At 43.7% G+C, this 21,611-nt stretch overlaps 1 protein-coding gene across 6 annotated transcripts in view; it reads left to right on the top strand.

Moving 5' to 3' along the window:
- The first annotated feature begins 1,097 nt into the window (after positions 1-1,097).
- Positions 1,098-21,611, top strand: part of PHC1 (polyhomeotic homolog 1) — a 29,079-nt gene continuing 8,565 nt past the window's right edge. Inside the window, exons 1-10 of one of the 6 annotated variants that reach the window (XM_033174037.1) lie at positions 1,098-1,177; positions 10,688-10,847; positions 12,064-12,174; positions 13,730-13,807; positions 14,555-14,704; positions 15,591-15,746; positions 16,976-17,471; positions 18,592-19,379; positions 20,491-20,653; positions 21,191-21,399. In XM_033174037.1, coding sequence (XP_033029928.1) covers positions 10,734-10,847; positions 12,064-12,174; positions 13,730-13,807; positions 14,555-14,704; positions 15,591-15,746; positions 16,976-17,471; positions 18,592-19,379; positions 20,491-20,653; positions 21,191-21,399 — 2,265 coding nt within the window. In that variant the 5' untranslated portion in view covers positions 1,098-1,177; positions 10,688-10,733. Of the gene's footprint in view, positions 1,178-10,687; positions 10,848-12,063; positions 12,175-13,729; positions 13,808-14,554; positions 14,705-15,590; positions 15,747-16,969; positions 17,472-18,591; positions 19,380-20,490; positions 20,654-21,190; positions 21,400-21,611 lie in introns of all 6 variants that reach the window. The other 5 variants (XM_033174038.1, XM_033174036.1, XM_033174039.1 and 2 more) reach the window with 5 other exon arrangements.

Below are 21,611 nucleotides of genomic sequence, written 5' to 3'. Positions count from 1 at the left end.
ATGAGTACAAGTTGAAGTGATGCTGACTCTTAAGAACTTTGAGATACTTTTGAAACTCTTTTGGAAGTTTATACTGTGTAGTAAAAATGCCTTATTTGCTCTTAAATTGGAATGGCTCAATGTGCCCCAAATGAAGGATCAATGTGCCCCACTACTGGGGCACATTGATCCATTATTTTGAAAAACTTTAATGTGATTTTTTGTCATTTTATTCCATCAAATGAGAAACATTAACCCTTTGATTTTGTTTGGAATAGTACCTAATAATTATTAAATGCAAAAGTTTTCTGTTATGTGCATTATTTTGAGGTGTGTAGAGCTTAAAGTAAAAAATGGCTCAACGTGCCCCACTTTCCCCTAAATTGCTGTGCGACTATGGACACACCAAGCTCCAACAAAGTTTACACACACACACACACACACACGTTCCAGGTAAGGCTGCGCCAGTCTTTTTATTATTATTTATTTAAATCACGGACTATTTCGAGCGCCGCGCAACAGGCAAAAAGGTTCAACTTTCCCACTCGAGCTTCACCGGCTGAATTCCTTCCTGCGTGCGCTTGGAGTGAACCCTGCAAAGGGAATCGAGAGCAATGCATCGGCCTCGAGTCCGCTAGATGCGATGGAATCTACCGCTCGCCGGGCCGAGCTAATACGAGCCACACCTGCCCAGGTGGCAAACTACTGCTACTACTAGAGGGCCGGCTCGGCCCCCTAAAGTAGGCGAGGGCGGGGCTCGCCAGGCCCCTCTAGGCCCTATTTTCCGTCCCCATGGCAACCGCAAACCCTGCGCGAGGCGGAGTCGGAGGCAGGGCTGTCACGTGGCCCGGAAAAGCGCCTCTCTGGCGCCCCCCTCTGGCAGGAAGTGGAGAGAGAGAGAGAGAGAGAGAGAGAGGAGGGGGAGCCCAGCAGCCAAAGAAATTAAATTCCTCGGAGGCGGCGGCGTCTTCGCGTCTGGGAGGGCGCAGAGCGACGCTAGTCCTCAGGGAGGCCGGCCAACCCGCCGAGGGGGGCGCGGTTCCTCAGCCCGCCGGGCCCCTCCCCCCGCTTCCCGCTGGGCCCCGGCTCCGCCCCCGCTCCGTCTCCCGTGAAGGCTAGGGCCCACTTGGCCCTCCGCCGGCCCCTCATGAGGCGCAGCCGCTCTCTGGGCACGTACCGGGCCTAGGCGGAAACGAAGGTAAGCGAGCGCCGGCGGCCCCCGGCTTTTCCCGCTGCTGCGGCTAGCGCCGCCCGCCCCGCTCCACGCCCCCTTCGCGAGCAGCCGCTGCCCGTTATTAGCTCGTTATCGGGCCTCCCCGGAGCCGCCTTTCCGAGGCCGCTTCGCCCTACTCCCCCAATATCTCCTCCCCGTGCTCTTCGTTCCAAAACACCCCACGGGGCTGATTCGCACGTTACGGCGACCTGTAGACTTGAGTTGTGCTGTCTGGGCTGTGCATGCTCTGCAGGCAAGCTACAGGTAACCCCGGTACCTGTGTCGGTAAACACGTGTTTTCCCTGGTCCTGCTCTAGGCTGTGGAGCGTCTTTAGGGTTTTAGTCAGTTGGGAGGCTTTGCAAAAGAAAAAAAGAGGCTTTTATCTCCAGAGGGCTTTCGTCTTGCTCTGGGATCCCCCATCATTACTTTGTGTTTCACATGGTTTGCTGCTTCTGCTGTTTGGTTTATTATTACTTATTTATCATTGCTTTTTAAATTTGTATACCGCCCTTACCTGTAGATATCAGGGTGGTTCAGAGCATAAAAATACAATATAAAAAACAATGCTTCCACCATGCTTCCTCTGCACGCAAGAGGCTTTGATAATAATACTTACCTAATATTTTGGGTTTCCTTCATGCCCCACCCCCGCCTTTTGCAATAGGAGGAGTGTAATATGGACCTGCCTTGCATTTTGTGAGATTATGTGTGTTAAACAGTTTGAGCACTTGAGAAGTGTGTTAAATAATGGGTTTCTGGATACCAAGTGTTTGGAAAGTTATTCAGCCCAAGGGCTGCAGTCCCCTCTCGGCATTTTTTATATAAAACATATGAACAAAACAATCTCAGCATGTCCTTTGTACACTGATATATACAGTAAGATGCATCAGTGTTTTCTTAATAGAGTCTCTCCAAACGTCTGGGTGTCTGCTGATGGCAGTCTCGTTTAGTAGACTGATATGTTAAACATGCATAATGAAGCAATGCCAGTCTGTATTGAAGTTCTCTTGTCTGATTATTTTCTTTCACTTACAGTATTTGTAAGTTTTTTTGGCCAAGGCTATTTGCTGTACATTTGTATACCATTTGGCTACAGTCTTCTAGGACCCGCATGCCAGTGGTGGGTTGGGGCAGAGACAAAAGTGGGTGGAGTAGTTAATATTTTTTCTACCCTTCTACACTAAGCTAGTTTCTACACACATTCGTGTACAGTATCTCTCTTTATCCTCTATTCAGGGGAATGAGGCATAATCAGAGTTCAAAAACATCCAAGGAGGGTGTGTGGCCTGGAGGAGAGTCCTGAGGGCCAGATAGGGATGCAATGAGGGCTGCACTTGACCCCCAGGCTTTACTATATGGCTTTATATGGTAACTGTGTTTGGAGTGGGTAAATGTAATATTTGATGCTTATGCGTAAACATGGTTTGGATTTGCACCAGGAGCTGCTGCTATTTGGGAAGAGTTGTGCAGGACTGATAATCAGGGTGCTATGAACACATCAGCTTCAGAGTATGAAGCAACCCTTGCACAGCATATTTCACACGTGGAAAGGTCTTCAGTAACCTTAACAACAGCTGTGAAAAGTGGACTACAGTGGTGCCTCGCAAGACGAAATTTATTCGTTCTGCAAGTGCTGTTGTATAGTGAAAATTTCGTCTTGCGAAGCACCAACGGGGGAAGAGCAGTTAAAAAAAACAACAGAATTTTTTCGTCTAGCGAGTTTTTCGTCTAGCGAGGCATTCGTCTAGCGGGGCACCACTGTAGTATTTATTATTATATGTTAAGGCTGGAAGAACAGTGCCTTGTGGAGACCACTTAGTACATGTCTGGTTGAGGCAAGATTTGAAACAGGGTTGATAGTCGTAGCAACTCATTACACCAAATCGAACGTGAGTAAATTACGTTGTTTGTTTCAACTGCTGGCCAGGAGGAAGCTGGTTAACATGGCTGCTTATATGGCCTTTTCCCACTCACATTTTCATTCCCATGTGGCTTGTAATCCTTTGATTGGGGGTCAGGTGAACCATGAGAGCTGGCCACAAAGTTTGTAAGAAGTCTCCAAAGCGATCTGCTCATGATTTAACTCTGAGCCCAGGGATAAGCAAAGCTCTTACTTAGATTCAAGTGGAATATGTCTAATCCAGGACATCTGGGAATCAATCAACTAATAGCCCCTTCTGTGGAGGACAGAAGTAAACAATGAGCAACCTAACACATGAAAAGCTTATGCTTGTGGTTATTTGTGACTAAATGCTGCTTTTTTCTATGCAGATGAAGGAATGTATATAGACAACGTATAATAGTGTGCAAACTAAATGAGAGATGAGTTTTTTGTGGCAATACATACTGGGAAGCACTCTGCATTGAAATATGTATACCGTATATACCCGAGTATAAGCCGACCCAAATATAAACCGAGGCACCTAATTTTCCTACAAAACCTGGGAAAGCTTATTGACTCGAGTATAAGCTGGTTCACCTTTGCCGCTGTGGAGGAGGAGGAGGAACGAGCAGCCCGAAAGCAGCCCTTTGGGCTGCTCCTTCCTCTTCCTCCTTTGCCAAGTTTGCATTTATGCGAGCAGTTCAGGAATGGAACAAGCTGCCTGGGGAGAGTAAAGAACCGCTGTTCATGTACGCTTCTTAAGGAATGGTTGACAGTGGTGAGTGGGTGGCGGCACGAGCGGAGAGAAAGGACTTCTTTCTCACCGCCCGCCTCACTCGAGTATAAGCCGAGGGCAGCCTTTTCAGCACAAAAAATGTGCTGAAAAACTAGGCTTATACTCAAGTATATACAGTAATTAGGATAAAACAGATGATGTGTGGTTTCTTTGCTTGCAACAGTGTAGCTGCTTTTTAAACAAAAATATTTGGATGTTTTCTCTGGTGATGGAAAATGGTTGGGCAGAGCAGTCTTAATGTTTGAAGATTAGTAGAATTCTAGAAGGGCAATAATTATTGTTTCTCTCTGGTGAGAAGTCAGTGATAGAAATACTTCCTATTTAAGATAGGATTGACTTGTGAGAGGACCAGCAGGGGCAATCTTAGTGTCTTCAGTTTGAGGGTTGATTTTCACATTTGAAACTTATATCAGATTTTCATTTTACTCCAAAATTATGCTCCTTATTTATGTATTACTAGTGGGAAATGCCTGGCACTGCCCAGGAATTTGAAGAAATCTCAAAATATTTTTAAGTGGAGAGTGCATTTTAAGTTTTAGGACTGTGCATACACACACACAAACCCAGGGGTCTGCCTGACCCCGAATCAGTTTCTCTCTCTATGTGAACTAAAGTTTAATTAGGGTTAATTTGACCTGTCATGTTGATTAAAAACTGCCTCTGGTGTCCAAGTGTAGATGAAGATCAATTCGTCCACCTCAGGCCCTCTCATGCCAAGTTAGGGGACAGTATCTCCAGAAGCATCTAAATTGGCGCAGATTGGAACCATTATGACAGATTTGACAAAGACCTGCCAAAAAATTTCCAAATTGCTGTAGTTTGGACCCTTCATGCCCCAAAATGTGTGATCACACACAAATTATGTTTGGGCTCACAATCTTGATTCAGAATGGTGGCCAGCAGTTCAGCGTTGATGAAAACTAACACCCCCACCTTGGGAAACCTTATAATAATAATAATTTATTATTTGTACCCCGCCCATCTGGCTGGGTTTCCCCAGCCACTCTGGGTGGCTTCCAACAAAGATTAAAAATACATTAAAATGTCGAACATTAAAAACTTCCCTAAACCTTGTGCCGAGTTTGACAGCAATATAACAAGAAGCACCCAAACCCACAGAGAAAAGAAGGAAAGACAAACCACTTCCCCCAAAATATACTAGATCAAGGTAGAATTTAGCACACAGATCTTTTGTGTCCTGTAGCAAGATCTACTATCTAGTGTGCCCTTTTGTATTTCCTTTCACTATGCAAAATTCACCCTGTCCTAAGTTGTAAAAAACCCAGGCTTAGCAAATATATTTTCAAAAATAAATAATGTACGTAAATATGTTATAGTGTCTTTCAGTCAATTGATTCAAGGCACAGGTACGGCTAAAGTGTCATAGTTCTTCTGCTGTATACCAGTATAAGACAAAATGTGTTGATTTTAACAGTATGAAAATTGGCATTGATAATCTACCTTGTGTATTGCAATAATCTGGCCAACTTTCAGAAACGGGCACTGAAAAGTGACTGTGTTACAGTAATTAATTATTTTTGCATTGAGGTAAGAGGGTTACACACTCAACGATGTTTGTGGCCTTCCAAACATATCTTCAGTTCAATGCCAACATTTTGGGTATGTTGTTTTTGCTGCTTTGGTGAAAACGTTAATTTATTCCTAAGAATGATGCTTGGAAGTTTCAATTTCCAATCAGTGGGACATTAACTCAGTGCCAATTATGCAGGAGCTGCATTTGTGGAGCTTCCTTCCCAAGGGATAAAATATAGGTGGTGGCAGCAGCAAAAATCCATCCTGTAAGCCTCATATGGTATGCCTGCTGCTGTTACATGTTTATATGTAGGGAATTTAATATACAGTACCAGAAAATCATCTGTCTTTACCTTCCCGTAAAGTGTATCAAATGTTTTCCACATGCTTAACTCTTTGACTGTATTATCTGTATTATGACTTCAGTTGTAATCTTCCTTCCATGATCTATTCTGCATTTAGAGATTTCTCTAATGGCTTCACTTGATCTCAGTCTGTGACAGTAGTTAATGCTCCAGGATTGTCATAAGCCTGAATCTTGGAGCAATATGAGCATAACAACAGTGGACTGTATTTTATGCCTTGTAGAGTTATTAAACCATTGACCAAATGAAGAAGAAGCTGACTTAGGCTGAAAAGTAGGAGAAACTTCCTTAACAGTAAGAGGAGTTTTGACAGTGGAACAGATTGCCTTGGTAGGTGGTGGCCTCTCTTTTGCTGGAGGTATATAAACAGAAAGTGGTTGGCCATTAGTCAGGGTCACTGTATTTACATACTACATTGCAGATCCTTCATGAGCAAGAGAACTACAGTCATACCTCGTGTTGCGTACGCTCCGTGTTGCATACATTCAAGTTGCGTACGTTCGCGACCCGGAAGTCCTCCACGGAGCATGCGGGTGTGCAGAAGTGCAAAAAACCACGAACTTCCAGGTTTTTTCTTTTTGTGTGTGTGCGTTCGCGTTACGTACGCCCGGGTTACGTGGCGCGACCCGGAACGGATCGCGTACATAACACAGGGGTACCACTGTAGATAGATTAGATCAGGGGTCAGCAACCTTTTTCAGCCATGGGCTGGCCCACCGTCTCTCAGACCATGTGGTGGGCTGGATTATATTTTGAAAAAAAATAATGAACGAATTCCTATTCCCCACAAATAAACCCAGAGATGCATTTTAAATAAAAGCACACATCTACTCATGTAAAAACACCAGGCAGGCCCCACAAATAACCCAGAGATGCATTTTAAATAAAAGGACACATTCTACTCATGTAAAAACATGCTGATTCCCAGACCATCCGTGGGCCGGATTGAGAAGGTGATTGGGCCTTAGGTTGCCTACCCCTGGATTAAGATGACCTAGTTCTGGTCCAACTTTATCCTTATGTTATGACAGAATAATAATTTACTACTTTACAGAGTTAACATAAAGATTACTGAAGTAGTATACAACCATGGGAAAAAGGAAGTACACACTCTTTGAACTCTGTGGTTTTACATATGAGGTCTTAAAATTAAGTAAATACAACCCCAGATGAACAGCAGCACATGGCATACTACACCGTGTCATGATTTATTTAGCAGAAATAAAGCCAAAGTGGAAAAGCTATGTGTGAAAAACTAAGTACACCTCATGAACCACCTTCAGCAGCAATAAGTCATCGTTTTCTGCATGACTTCATCAGTCTCTCCCATCCTTGTGGAGGAATTTTGATCCACTCTTCTTTACAAGGTTGCTTCAGTTCATTGTGGTTTGCTAGTATTTGTTTATGCACAGCTCTCTTAAGGTCCTGCCACCAGAGGATGTAAAACAAGTACAGATCACCCAACTGGTTCAATGGAGGATGCTGGTGAAATACTGGATCCTAGAGCTACTGATGGCTTGCTGGCAGGGTGGATAAAAATCAATGATTTTTTAAAATGGATTTTAAAAATTTAAATCGAATTTTTTTTTATTTAAATCATTTTTTAAAATTTAAATTGGATTTTTAAAATAAAATGCTTTTGGAGGAAAAAAATCCTTCCAAAGATAGTTTTCTATTTAATTTACACTATAGTCCAAAGGCTATAATCCAGAAATAAGGATTTGTTTTAAATTTTTCATGAGTGCTGAAATTCAGTCTAAATTGGTGTGTTTTTTTTTTAAAAAAAAGATTAACAGTATCAGTTAACAAACATGGATACATATGCTATAATGTTATTGTTTTAGTTGAATAAATTGTTTAAATTGTTATTAAGGAAATGATTATTTTTCTTCTTCCAGTAAAGTACAGCAGATTTATGGGCCACATTTAGACCAATCAAACCTTGGATTATAAAGTTGTGATATACCCAAGCCTTTTGCCTGCATAGGCCGTCTCTGTGTTTTTCCCTTTGCCGTAAGCTTTGATTTAATCAGGAAACTTCTAATTAACCATACTGGGCTAATATGCTGGCTTCAAACTTTGGTGTAATATCCTGGCTTGTTCCAAAGCTGATAACATTTTCCTAGTTTGGATGAAGTGGGAAAGTATGGTTACAGTAATTGGAAGCTTCCTGGTTTAATTGCAGCATGTACAATAGAGCTTTGTGTGTGACAAAAGCTCATGTGCATATTGTTTTAATAGTCTGAGTTACAATTGTTTGAGCAAGCTTTTAGCACATGTAATACTTAACCTAAAAAGTGAGATTTCCCTCCCTTTTTTCTGTTGAAACAGAAAAACAACTTTAATTCAGTGTGTTTGATATAGTCATGATTCAATTTCAATTGGGGTAGATTTTAACATACCTTTTTGCATTAACTTAAGATTTCCTTTAAAACAAAAAGTAGTAATTACTGTAATTTTTATTAAAAATAATTGAATTAAAGTTTGGTTTCATTTAAATTTATTTTTATTGACTCTCTGCTGCAGCCAGTGTAGTCCTCTAATGATATTTATTTGGCACATTTATATCCCACCTTTCTTCCACTATGGATCTCATAGCACTCTTGAATATACAGTTTTTTATCTATTATTTCAGGCAACAAATAATTACATTAAATGTGTACTCCACAACTGGGGTACAAAGTTCACAGCTTTGAAAATCAGGATATTAAAGAACCTGTATTTGAAGCTGCAGTGACTATGCATGTGCTATCTTGGAAAATTATTTGGTTTTCTGATAAATACAACATAGCTAGTTCTAGGAAATTGCAATATCCCTGCAATAGAATGTCTGTAAGAAACAAGTTGCAACTAAAATTTGATAATCTTGAAAGATCCACTGCTGTAGATATCAGCTTAAATAATGCTCCATGCTTGGGCACATCTTCTGAATTTAGACAGGATGTGCATTGGCACTTAATATTGAGCTATAAAAGCCGGAGGTGCTGAGGTTTTCAGTCAGATCTGTACAGATAGACTTATTAACAAAAGCTAGTGGCTGTATGATTTGGTAAAATTGTGGAGGGAATTTGAGTTTCACAGGCTGATGTCTCATCAGTTACTCATACCCTGCTTTCTGCCACAATGCTCGTAATTAAAAATAAGTTATAAAAAACAAATATTCCACTCTCAGATAAGTGTATACATATGATCTGCAAATGTGTAAATCAGTTATATAATAAATGCAATACTGGGAAGGTAACATTTGAATTCAGTTGGTAGAGTATGTTGCTTTTCTTCCAACATTCCATTCTTCATCACACAAATAATGAATCTTACTTGCGATGCAGGTCTCTTTGTAATGCTATGTATTAAGGTTGTAATGCTGTTAATAGGAAGATTTAATATAATGCCAAGCTGGAAAAATCATAGCTGTTAATACATTTGATCCTTATACTTAAGAATGTGAAACACTTTGCAAGCCCAGTTGTAGTGACTGCCTTAAATATCTGTATCTCCCCTTTGTTCTACATGTTCTTCTATTTTAAACTTTCTTTTTTTAAAAGCTAAGCACATTTCAGAAAGATGTTCAATTAGTAAAATCAATAATACATGTATTACTTGGTTATACATATTGTATAAACGGTGACCATTTTGCACAGGGGTTCCATTCCTGGGCCCCCTGCACATGTTGGCGGAACACGCATAAGGAATGCCCTGCCCTGTTCCGCCCCCGTTCTGCCCTCTTCCAGGTCTAAAAGGACCCATGTGTTGTACATCAATTGGACACACCTAAAACGGTCGCCGCCTTTATGTGGTTTGAGACTTAGTCAGATCCTGGTAGTTTGAGCTGCTACAGAAAATGGACAGAAAATACTTTCGGTATGTTTTCCTTAAAATCCAAACAATGCAAATAAAGTGTATGCTCTTGTTATTCTGCCTTAAGTATTGCAATAAACACATTTTCCATGTAAAGCTTTGAATTGTTTGGACATAGCATTACAAGTAACTCACAACTTAGGCACATTTAACTTGTGCGCATTCAGCTTGGCAAATCTTTTTTAAAAAAATTGGAAAGGGGGTGGGTGTCTTGCGAAAAAAGACTTTTGACAATCCCACCTGCCATTGAACCAAATGTATTTTCACCATACACAATTTTGGCTTTATGCACTGTCCCCAGAACGAAACCCCCACGTAAGTTGAGAGTCACCTCTATACTAAGGGTGGAATCTTGCAGTCTCAAGGACAGCATCTCAGGGCCATAGGATAACTCTTATTTCTCTGATTCCACTCTTGTCCAATCAACATCTCCAAGGGATGTGTGTTGGGGGGATTCTAGGAAGTTGATTGCATCCAAATGATACAAAACCATTCCAGTGCCCTGACACATCCCCAAAGAAGTTCAGGCATATTTCTGAGCGTGGTGCTAGAAGAAAACTTGTTGGTACTTAATCCATTAGGTGGTTCTTACGAAACTTCCTATTTATTACATGCATAAGCCCGTATGTTGTATAAACCCCTCAGATAGTCCTTTGCCCACCTTATGTTTCTTGGTAAAAAACAAAAACAAAACTATGACAAACCCCAGTGATGAATGCTAATTATGAATAATCTACATTGTTCTTGACTTCCGTGTCTTTAAACGTTCACAGGTAACCTAACTTTGCTTTAGTACTATAGAATCATGGCTATAAATCTGGAGGAATTTACATATCAAAATGTGTGATTTTAAATGGTTATTTTAAAAATAGCCTCAATTATTGGGGTGTACACCGATTCTTCTCTCAGTATTGTAGCCCAGGAAAGACATTTTAGAGGCTTTGGTTAAGCTGTGTGATGATGAGTTTAGGAAGGAAATGTTCCACAAATTTATAATGCAGGGGGAGATTAATGTTGTAGTTTCTGTGCCATGAGCTAACCTCCAGTTTTCTTCATCTAGGGCTTGAGACAAAGCTTTCAGGCAAGGATCTCGGGGACCTGACACTATGGAGACGGAAAGCGAGCAAAACTCAAACTCTGCTAGTGGCAGCTCAAGCTCTGGAGGAAGCACTCGCCCTCAGATCTCTCAGATGACTCTATATGAGCGGCAGGCAGTGCAGGTGGGGGACCATCTTTGTTCTTGGGATGGTTGTTCTTGGGGAAAAACTGGAAGGTATCATCATCAGACTAGCAGCACATCACTTTAAACTGCTGCTTAGTCAGTAGGTGCCCTTTTTATGAGCACAGGGGAAATTGCTTCAGAGGCTTAGCCAATGCAATGAAACTGTAGGAGACTAGCACTGAATTGGTTATGTTCCTCACATAAGAGGAGAAGCAGACAGCCTTCTCTTCAGGAAAGAATAGACCAATCTGGAGAAGTGAATACCTCTCCTTATCCCAAGGATTTTATTCAATTTCTGTTTTGTTCTTCCTGAAGAAGCCCAGAGCAGGAAGCAGCAAAGCAGTTGTTAAGTTCAGCATAGCTCCCAGTTTAGTCTGCAAGGCCATATCCCCCTAAGTACTCCCACCATACCTGATGTCAGGTTTGGGGCAGGTAAGTAAGTAGCTCCAAAGGGAGCTATTGGGAGCTTCAAGTGAGGGTTTGCTTGATTGGCACTGATAGCAAGCCCCACTGGGATCAGCTGCACTAAGGAGTTCTCCATCAGGAATTCCCTAATGCCTTTGCAGGGTGTGTGTGTGTTGTGGTCAGTGCCTATCTGTGTGTCCCTTTGAAGGTGTGCTTTCAGCATCAGTGATGCGATTGGAACAGGCGGTGTGCCTTCAAGAGGGCTTGCTGCAAGCCCTACTTTGTCCATTTGCACCTGAAAATGGATATTTTCCCTCTGCAGACAGCTGCAGAGTGTGTACCTACAGTTTGAATCCAATCTGCCAGCAAATGTACTTCAAAGGGGCTCATTGTAACTGTCAGTCAGCTGATTAGTCCCTTTGAAGTTGTCAAAGTTGGTCCCCAGGAGTGGAGTGGTAAGGATCAAATCCTTTGACCAATTCCAGTGCTCCACTCCTGCCTTACCCAGTGGCCTAGGAAAATCAGTAGGAGGCATCAAACATGCCGCATGCATTGCTAGGTCCCGCTTAATATCTAATAAATCTAAGGATTGTTGTGTTCCTGACCATTCTAATTAAGCTGGTGGAACCATTTTTAGCCTAATGTTCTGCTGTTCCACTGTAAATAAATATGTGGCGGTCCAGATCTGCTGATAGGGGGCTGCGATTCTATATGCTTTCACTTATTTTGTCCTCTGAGACCTCGGGCATGTTAGGTTGTGTTCTGCTTTGTATTCTGAATTTTTATTTTTTTATTTTTTATTATTACAGGCGCTTCAAGCACTGCAGAGGCAGCCCAATGCAGCCCAGTATTTCCACCAGTTTATGCTCCAACAGCAGCTCAACAGTGCTCAATTACACAGTCTGGCTGCAGTCCAGCAGGTGAGACAGACAGTTCAAAAGACAGGAGTTGACTAAAACTGGGAAGAGTGAAACACCTAGTTTGGAACAAACAAATGAGATTTTGGATGGACAGGGCCCAAGGAGGGGATATCAAAGGATGGGAAGAGAACGTTGCACTTTCACAGTAATGGACTTAGTGGACACTGATTGTTCTGCTCTGGAAAAAATGCTTATTAACTCTTACCTCTTTAAGAGCTTATTGATTCAGGTTTTCCAATACAGGCAACTCCCCATTTGCGTGGGGATTGCATTCTGGTTCATCACATGTGTTGGCGGAGCGTATGTAAGCCTGCCCCACCCACTTCTGGGGCCGAAAATGATGTGTGTGCGTCCAGTCATGTGTGCCTTGCTCATGCACAGAATGGTCATTGCCTGTATACGATTTTACATGCATTTTGAACTTGCTATATACCAGCTAGTTCACTACAAGCTGTAGCACTCCAGGTTGGTTCTGGGACACAGTTGTGGTTAAAGACACAATTTCGCTTTTACCCCTTACATTTTTATTCATACTCTACACATGAATCATGAAGCAGGGCATTTTGCTAACTTTTATTACTTGTTTCTGTTTGCCTTCCTCTGCCATCCCCCGCTTAAAAACAGCAAACTTGAATTTAAAATAGTCCTCCTTTAGATTCTCATTTTCCTTTCCCTCCCTTTTATATTGTTAACTGTTCTGTTCCTGACAGGTAAGAGTTGGGGAAGGTGATAATAATTTAGATTGCATATGTTGAAAATGATCTTAAGTCTGTTCAGCATTTCCCTGAGAGGTTTTGAAACAACTTGACTTAGTGTTTTAGATGTGAGCCTGAGTAGGTGTTACTTCTGTGTCTGATAAATGCCTATTCTGACAGAGCAGGTGTAGCTGTCAGTTGTAGCTTCTGATGAAAATACTTCCATTCTGCTACAGGTCCATGTAACAGGTCTTGCCCAGCACCTGCCATTGTCTTAGCAATGGCTACATTGCTTTCAAAATGCTTTTATAGCAGAGTAAAGGTCTTGTCTTGCACATCATAAACTGTACTCCCAACTCCCTCACTTCCAGAAATACCAATGATTTGCTCAAATTATCTGAATAAGTGGTAGCTTCAGCCTACACTGATGAAACATAATTAGGATCTCTGGTTATTTGTCTGATTAAAGAGAGAGTATGTATTGATGATAAGTTAATTCCTCACTTCTTTTGCTCTTTGTTGGGGAGCATTGTGGAGGGGCAAGTTTAATTACATTAATTGAAAGGTTGAGGTGGCTTACCATTGGCTCTGCAGATGCAGTACAGTTCTCATAAGCTCCAAGCAATATGAGCAATAACTGGAGATGATGGGAATTGTAGTCCAGCAACATATGGAGAGGCAAAGGTTAGCCACCCCTGGTATAGAAGCTGCATGTCAACTAAGCTGGAGAAATAAACATGAGGCAGATGTTAATGACCATTTTGTTGTGCCTTACCTTTTGAGGACCAGAAAACATGGGAATAATGGGGCCTTTGGCTAAATCTTTGGTTTTGGAAGAATATATAAAATGTTTCTTACAGGCTACAATTGCAGCGAGCCGTCAGGCAAGCTCTCCAAACACAAGCACCTCTCAACAGACAGCTACTACACAGGCTTCGGTAAGCAACTAACCTGCCCTCAAATGATTGTCCATCCCATGTCTGTTTTCTTGGAGAATTAGTTGGCTATGGATGGGTAACTTCAGTGTTGAGTTTGGCAATTTGGAACCAAGAGAGAATGTTTGCTAGTATTGGTGGAGGAGAGTAGATAGTATTGTCAGTCAGAGGGGGAAAAAGAGAACGGGAGTTCCTTATTTGCAAGTGAGAAGACTGAGCAGCATCCCTAGAGGGGATATTCCTTCCGAATGATAAGGCAACTGAATGAAAGGGGAACATTAGCATCTGCAGAAGAGGGCTGTGTCAAGCACTTGTCACCTGCTGATAATAAAACTGCATATGCTGCTTTTATTTAGTGCTTTTGATGCATAAATCATAATTGAATGGTCATTGTTTGCAAGTGCATTGTTATGTTCTTCCAGTTGCTGAGGTTCTGAGAATAATTTGGGCAAAATGGTTTTGGAGAGCATCTGCTACACTCCCCTGCTCCTTTTCACATAGCCTGGTAGGGCTGCTGAAAAGAGTGGGTTGTCTTCACCACACACTTTTCTTTCAGATAATTTCTGGGCTCTTAACAAGGTGGGTATGGGAGGAGAGCATGAAATCAGGAGTTAAAAGTGGCTGGTGGGCCTTGTTCCAGTCGTATTGCTGGAGTTCAGCCACACTTTCTTTGAAATTGTTTCAAGCTTAGATTCTGTTAATACTACTTTTCATTCCCCCCCCCCTCCACAACAACTTTTCACTTTACAGATTAATTTGGCTACCACATCAGCTGCACAGTTAATCAGCCGTTCGCAGAGTGTGAGTTCACCTAGTGCCACCACCTTGACACAATCGGTGCTCCTCGGTAACACCACATCACCACCTCTTAACCAGTCACAAGCTCAGATGTACCTTCGGGTAAGAGTTGTACACGTGTTGCTTTCACCCATCATAAATAGCTCGCAGCCCCCTTGATGAATCTCCAGCTTTCATACAGTCTGCTATTTTGTGCTCAGACAAAAGTTAGCAATCTCTGTTCCCTTGAACAGTTGGTTGATTCTCAATTCAGCAGATGTACTACAGGGACAGAGGATATTTAGTGTCATTTGCAGTTTTATTTTCCATGAATCTTAAAGACCCCATGGCACTTGGTACGATTTTATGAAATGCATTACAAAACAGATCTCTTTTAAACCAGCCTTGATAAAGTGCTCATCTGAAATACGACTCCATTTCATCCTTTTAAATCACCCTGACTTTTAATGCTTTCTCTTCTGTTCTTTAAAGAGTTTCCGGAAAGCCATCTTCTTAATTAGGCTAAATGAGAAACACACTTCTTGTTTGTACTCTCCCCTCCTCACATTTCCATCCTTGGCTTTGGTTGCATATCTGTGAAATAGCAAACTCCTTTTGATCTGTTTGGCCTCAGATTATATTTAGTTATCTTGGTTAGAGCTTTTCAGTATGGGGGAAAAAAAGTTTTGCAGTTGATCTAAGCTAGCAGGGGTCCCTCATTCCCTTCATTCCACACTTAACATCTGCCACACAAACCTATAGGTAACCTATGCTACTGGCCCAGTATGGAGAGGTGGAGGTTGTTTGGCTTGTGGAAATAATTAACCTGCTTTCCACCACCTGCAAAGTGGCCATGATGGAGGAAAATGCTGAGACAGAATGACTGTCTTATCGGAGACCCTAGGCCCCATGCACTGTGATAACCTATTTGCTTGTGGTTCGCTTTCTTTCCTCCTTTTTCTCCTTCCTGCTGTTCCCATCTCCACACCACCTAACCCTCCCTCAACAGCCACAGCTGGGGAACCTGTTGCAGGTGAACCGGACCTTGGGCCGCAATGTACCTCTTACCTCCCAGCTCATCCTGATGCCTAACGGGGCCGTGGCTGCTGTTCAGCAGGAGGCACCACCCACTCATTCTCCTGGGGTCCACACAGACACAGACCAGGTCAGTGACACCCTCTTCAGGGGTTCCCATGACCAGCCTGGCCTGCCCCAGTCTCGGGTGTGTCCCTCTGGCTCAAACATCCCATGAGAAGAACATCCCCATTCCATTCAGTCCCTGCACACTTCAGCCAGTGGCCTTCCGGTTCTCAAAACCTGGGTTCATGCTTGCAGCTGACAAGCTAGCTAGTTAGCTGCACTTTTTGCATTGATTGGTTATCCCCCATTGCTTGGTTATGTCCTTGTATTATCGTCCTGATGCGAAGAACGTGTGCTGTTTGCCACTTGACAAGTACTCCAGACTTAACAATCGGATTTGATGGGGCTCCAGAAACCTGAGGTGCCTGTTTCTGCATGATGAGGGTTTTTCCAGGTAAAGCCGGTGGTGGTGGTGGGGGAACAAATTTGACAAGACAGGGGAAATTACCTCTGTGGACTTTCAGTGTTGCTTAGGCTTTGACTGTGGCTTGATGCTTGTTACATATCTTGCTCTCTCCTCCTCCTCTTCCTCCCTAGCATTTCTTGGAGCCTTTAGAGAACTAACTTCTCTGCATCTATTTTCTATCTCAGTTTTTTAGGTAAAAGTAATCTTTTATCCCAAAAGTGCAGTAGGAGAAAGTGTATCCAGACACAGGCAATAATATACGTTAGGCCCTAGTGTGCACCAAGCTGTGCACCAAGGGATTGCAGAGAGAAAAGGGTCAGTTTCTTTTCCTTTAATTTTTATTTATTTATTTGAAAATGTGTATTTAAATCTAGATTTTCAAGATAGCTTACAAAAGAGAACCATAAAACAAATATAAAAGGTTCGGTTTGAGCGAGCAGCCTTTCAACATAATGAGGGTGACTGCGCAGGGTTGAGTTAAATGGATTTTCTTTAAGGTCCTTTCAGAAAGTGCCATGAGATCTTTAATTTTACTGAAAATGAGGAAGAAAGGAGCTGCGATTTTAAAGGATTGATCCCTTTAAAATAATAAAAAGTGTGATTCCTCACTCCCTGTAGTACCTTGTGACACTTATTTTTGGGTGCAAGACAAAGGGTGCAGCACCAAAATAAAAGTGAACAGAGCTTCCTAACAGCTGTTAAGCATGCTCAGTTTTTACTGCTGGTTAAGCCAGAGTAGATACCAGGGGTCCCTGCCTCTTGTAACCTGAAGCTAATGAGTCATTTATTTCTCCCTCTCCCTCTTTTTCTTCTTCTATCTGTCTCTCTGCATTTTTTCCCAGGTGCAGAATTTGGCTGTCAGAAGTCAGCAGACCTCAGCAGCTAATGCACAGCTCCAGGCTTCAGCTCCAAAGGCTGTTTTATCCGGGAATTCCCAGTCTTCAGTACTACCCCAGGCCACCCATGCTGGTCAGACCTTGACAGTGACTCAAGCCGCTTCTGGCAATGTAGGCCAGTCACTTAATCTCAGTCAAGGGGCAGCGGGAAGCAATGGCATCTCTGGGGTTGTGGCATCCTCAGTGGGGAGCCACGCTACTTCCGGGCTGAGCCAAGCAGCCTCATCCGGCCCAGGGGGCAGCTGCCAGAGGAAGGGTACTGGTGTAGTTCAGCCTTTACCAGTGGCTTCTGCTGCCCAGGCAGTGACTGTGAGCCAGGGAAGTCAGACGGAAGGAGAAAATGCAGCAGCAAAGAAGGCTGAAGCAGATGGTAATGGTCAACAGACTGTAGGCATGAACTTGACCAGGACAGCGACACCAGCCCCAAGCCAGACCTTGATCAGTTCTGGTAGGTGACAGTTCATGATTTCCTTACTGGTGACCCTTCCAGTACCTTGACTTGATACCTTCATCCATGTACCCCTTAACCAGGCTCACTATCTTCATAATTGTACAGCCCCTTGCTAGATGCCTCATGGCAGATTGGCTGTAATCTATTTTAGCCCATTCCTTGCATCTTGTTGGGCTTGGAGTCAATGTGCCCTGGAGAGGAGAACTGTACTCTCATTCACTTCCTTCATTTTTCACTGATGGCTTATTACTGAAATGTGAAGCATATAAAACTGTCTTCTGCTTGTCCTTCTAGCTTGTATTGGTGGGGACGCCAGCCCTTTGGGGCTTCTGGGCATATTTCCAGAGAAACTTGAATGGGCACCACACATGCCTCACAACTGTGTGCTTCCTCCCAAACCCCTAGGCACCAGTTGGCTTTGAAAAAAAGTTTTCTTTTCTTTTCTTTTCTTTTCTTTTCTTTTCTTTTCTTTTCTTTTCTTTTCTTTTCTTTTCTTTTCTTTTCTTTTCTTTTCTTTTCTTCTTTCTTTCTTTCTTTCTTTCTTTCTTTCTTTCCCCATCAAGCCTAAATGTGGGGGCAGTTGTCTTCCTTGAGAGTGCATCTGGGGATGCAAGTATTAACTTTCCCAACTGCAGTTTCCAGAAAGATCAGCCCCTCCCTTTGCAACAATTAGGCTTGGAAAAAGGCTCCTATGTTCGTTACATTGTACGTTTTCCTTCAAATCCAGTTGCAGAGGAAGAGAACTAAGTGTCAAGGAAGACCTCTTTGGGTGCCTGCAGGTGCCACTTTTGTGATGCATGCAGTAGCTCTGCAGTCTTGGGCAAAGGTCCTGTTCAACTCTACTATATTAGTTCCTTTCCTGAAAATGCCAGAGTTTGGGCCAGGGACTTTCTGCATGCACTCTGCTGCTAAGCAACCGTCCCTCCCCACTCTTAAGTGTATGCAACTGCATTTGCTTGCCTCCTACCCTTGTGCTCCTGGCCTTTCCCAAGATTGCAATTTTCTTGGGCTTGGTAGGTACCTGACCTCTTTTGCCTAAATTACTTTATAAAGCAGCGTGCACCCTGATGGTGTGTCATAATACTGTTTTTTAATACTGTTTTTTTGTACTTTACAGCCACATATACCCAAATCCAGCCTCACTCACTGATCCAGCAGCAACAACAGATTCACCTCCAGAAGCAAGTGGTGATCCAGCAGCAAATCGCCATCCATCACCAGCAGCAGTTCCAGCACCGCCAGTCCCAGCTCTTGCACACTGCCACACACCTCCAGCTGGCGCAGCAGCAGCAACAGCAAGCTCCGCCCCTGGCCCAGCAGCAGCAGGGGCCAGCACAGGCTCAGCAGCAGGCCCCGCCTCTCCAGGGCCAACAGCAAGCCCAGACCCTTGTCGTCCAGCCCATGCTGCAGTCACAACCTCAGCCGGTGCAGCTCCAGCAGGAGAACCTCTGCCAGGCAGCTACTAAGATGCCTGTCCCCATTCAGTCGAAACCGCCCATAGCCCCCCTCAAGCCTCCGCAGCTCGGAGCCGCCAAAATGTCGGCGTCCCAGCAGCCCCCGCCTCATATCCCAGTGCAGGTTGTTGGCAGCCGCCAGCAAGGTTCAGCCCAGGCTCAGGCACTGGGTCTTCCGCAGATGAACACAGCAGTGCAGACCCCCCGGGGCCTGCCAGCCGTAGTCCAGCCGGTATCCCAGGCCCACACGGCATCCTCATTGTCCCAGACCTCTTCTGCCTCCTTTTCTTCTTGTTCTCCTCCTCCTCTACAAGAAGCCCCTCCACTGCTCACTTCGGGGGTCAATGTGGCCCAGGTCCAGGGCACGACCCAGGTGAAGAACACGGTTTCCTCTCCCGTCATGGCTCAGGCACAAACATCCGCCTACTACGTGCAGCCTGTCCAGTTACCTGTAAGTTACCTCATAAGTACAGAGTCAGGAATGTTTTTTTGGGGGGGGGGGCAAAATCCGCACTTGCTCACACATGTGGCTTTGGGGTATGACATAGCCTAGCTAGCCAGTAACTGAGAGTCATTCCCTCTATCATGTACAGTCAGGCCTGCAAAGCATATGGTCCATCTGCCATGTATGGTGGGTGATCTGTTTGCTTGCTGTTTTGCAATCCTCTCGTATTTGGAGACCTAGGCAAGCAGCTAAACAGGAATATTATTTAGCTTTTTGTGTGCTGTTTTATGTGACTGGTGGGCTGCATTTGCGTTAATACGTTGCCTATTTCACAGACTCCCTAGTAGCTTTGGTTACCAGGAACAGACTGTGGAGCCTGGTGTCCAGGTAGCATTTCCCAATCTGTTTTTTTTTTTTTTTACCAAGACAAAGGGTGAGCTGTGAAATGTGGTCATTTCTTGTCTTCTGGATAGGGATCTTTCGAAGGTAAAAAAGCAGTTGGGAAGGTTTTGTCATGACACTTCTTGGGAGATCATAATTTGCAGCTCACCCAGTGGTTCCATCTATTATCAGGCCTTCCCCCCCAAATGACAGCATCACCTGTCTCCTCTTGGACCTTTCCCTTGGTGTTTGCAATGCCCTTTCTTGCTTATGCATCCTGATATTGTTCAGGGTAGTGGCCATTTCAGGAAGCAGATTTGGGCCTGAGATAATGATGGATGGGAGCCATTATGGGCACAATCCACTAAGTTACTGCACTCAAACAACACTGCAGCTCCTGTTTAATTTAATGAAGGCACCGTAGGAAAATTTCCTGGTAGATCATACCCACTGTGGTGCAGTTTCCATTTCATATTTTCTGCCTTCAGTCACTTGAATTCTCAAAACTATTACATACCATGCTGTTCCAGGCCTTCCGGAATGGCTTTTGGGGGTGGGGGTGCAAGGAAATGCAGCGTGAAGAAGCAGCAGATCCATGTGGTGTGATGTCCACTTGCATCTCTTCACATGCAGCCTATGGAGGTTAGCAGCATTTTGCTGCCTATTTAGTGTCTGGGATAGAATTATTTCCTTCCTTCTTTTGGATCTGCATGTCTCTTCCCATCTTCCCACACAGAGCAAACCACAGACTTTGGCAGTCAAGCGCAAAGCAGAATCTGAAGAGGAGAGGGATGACTCCAGTGCACCACCTTCTCTCCTGCCTGCTAAGTCATCTCCTGTGGCAGAGAGTCCCAAAGCCACAGAAGATAAGGGGGGCCTTGGAGGTGAAGGGAACAGAGGTAAGTTCTGCCTGCTCCCTGTAGAGTAGATAAGTGGTTAGGCCTGGTGGCAGATTCAGGGTGGAATGTATAAATGGACTAAAATGCTCCTGTACACAGAGCAGAATCTGGGTGATGGTGTATAACTTTAAAACACATACATAAACCACAGGTGAAGCTTCTGAATGTTGGGGGAAAGATTTGGACCAGGACTTGTTTTATGGCTTAACTTTCTTGCTTACACGGCTCACAAATTCAGTCCTGCGAATGCCTTTGGTCAACATGTGATAATCTCGTGTGTTTGGCATCCGTGACTCGAAGCTGACAATGAGCAGGAGCTATCTTGTCATAGTGGACACCTGCAGCTTTCTCTGCCCAGCTCTGCATGCCCTATGCAAGCCATACTGATAACAGTAATGCTTGCAGATGTCACAAACCAAACCAATTCCGCCTATTTTTTTATGTATGCAAATACATAATTTGCAAATACATAATTCGCATAGTTGCATATAGAATTCAGATGGGTCTAATTTGTTAATGCTGCTTCTGTTATTTCAGAGAAATCTGAGTCCCTCCCCAGTGCCTCCCCCAATGCACCTCCAAGTGACTCCAGCTCTGTCACTCCTACAGCTGCTCCTATGCCTACCTTAGCCATGTTGTCACGCCAGACGGGAGATTCCAAACCTCCGCAAGCCATTGTCAAGCCTCAGATTCTAACGCACATCATAGAGGGCTTTGTCATCCAGGAAGGGGCAGAGCCTTTTCCGGTAAGAGGGTTCAGCCTTGGGTATCTAGGGCAGGGACTGCTCTCTGCTTCTTTCTCTCTTTGTTCTGCCAGCATGATCCATTTGCTAACTTGGCTTATGTTAGCTAAAGCCAGGAAAGAAATTCTACTAGTCCTGTAGTTGAAGCATGCTTAGCATCACACAATGAATACTCGTGCACAAAGTTGCTTTCTGACTCGGGTTTCCCCCTTCCA

This window comes from Lacerta agilis, chromosome 16, assembly GCF_009819535.1.
Source record: "Lacerta agilis isolate rLacAgi1 chromosome 16, rLacAgi1.pri, whole genome shotgun sequence".
Taxonomy (NCBI): Eukaryota; Metazoa; Chordata; class Lepidosauria; order Squamata; family Lacertidae; genus Lacerta; species Lacerta agilis.
The sequence above is the reverse complement of the archived record's forward strand: the minus strand, read 5'-3'. Positions and strand labels throughout refer to the sequence as shown.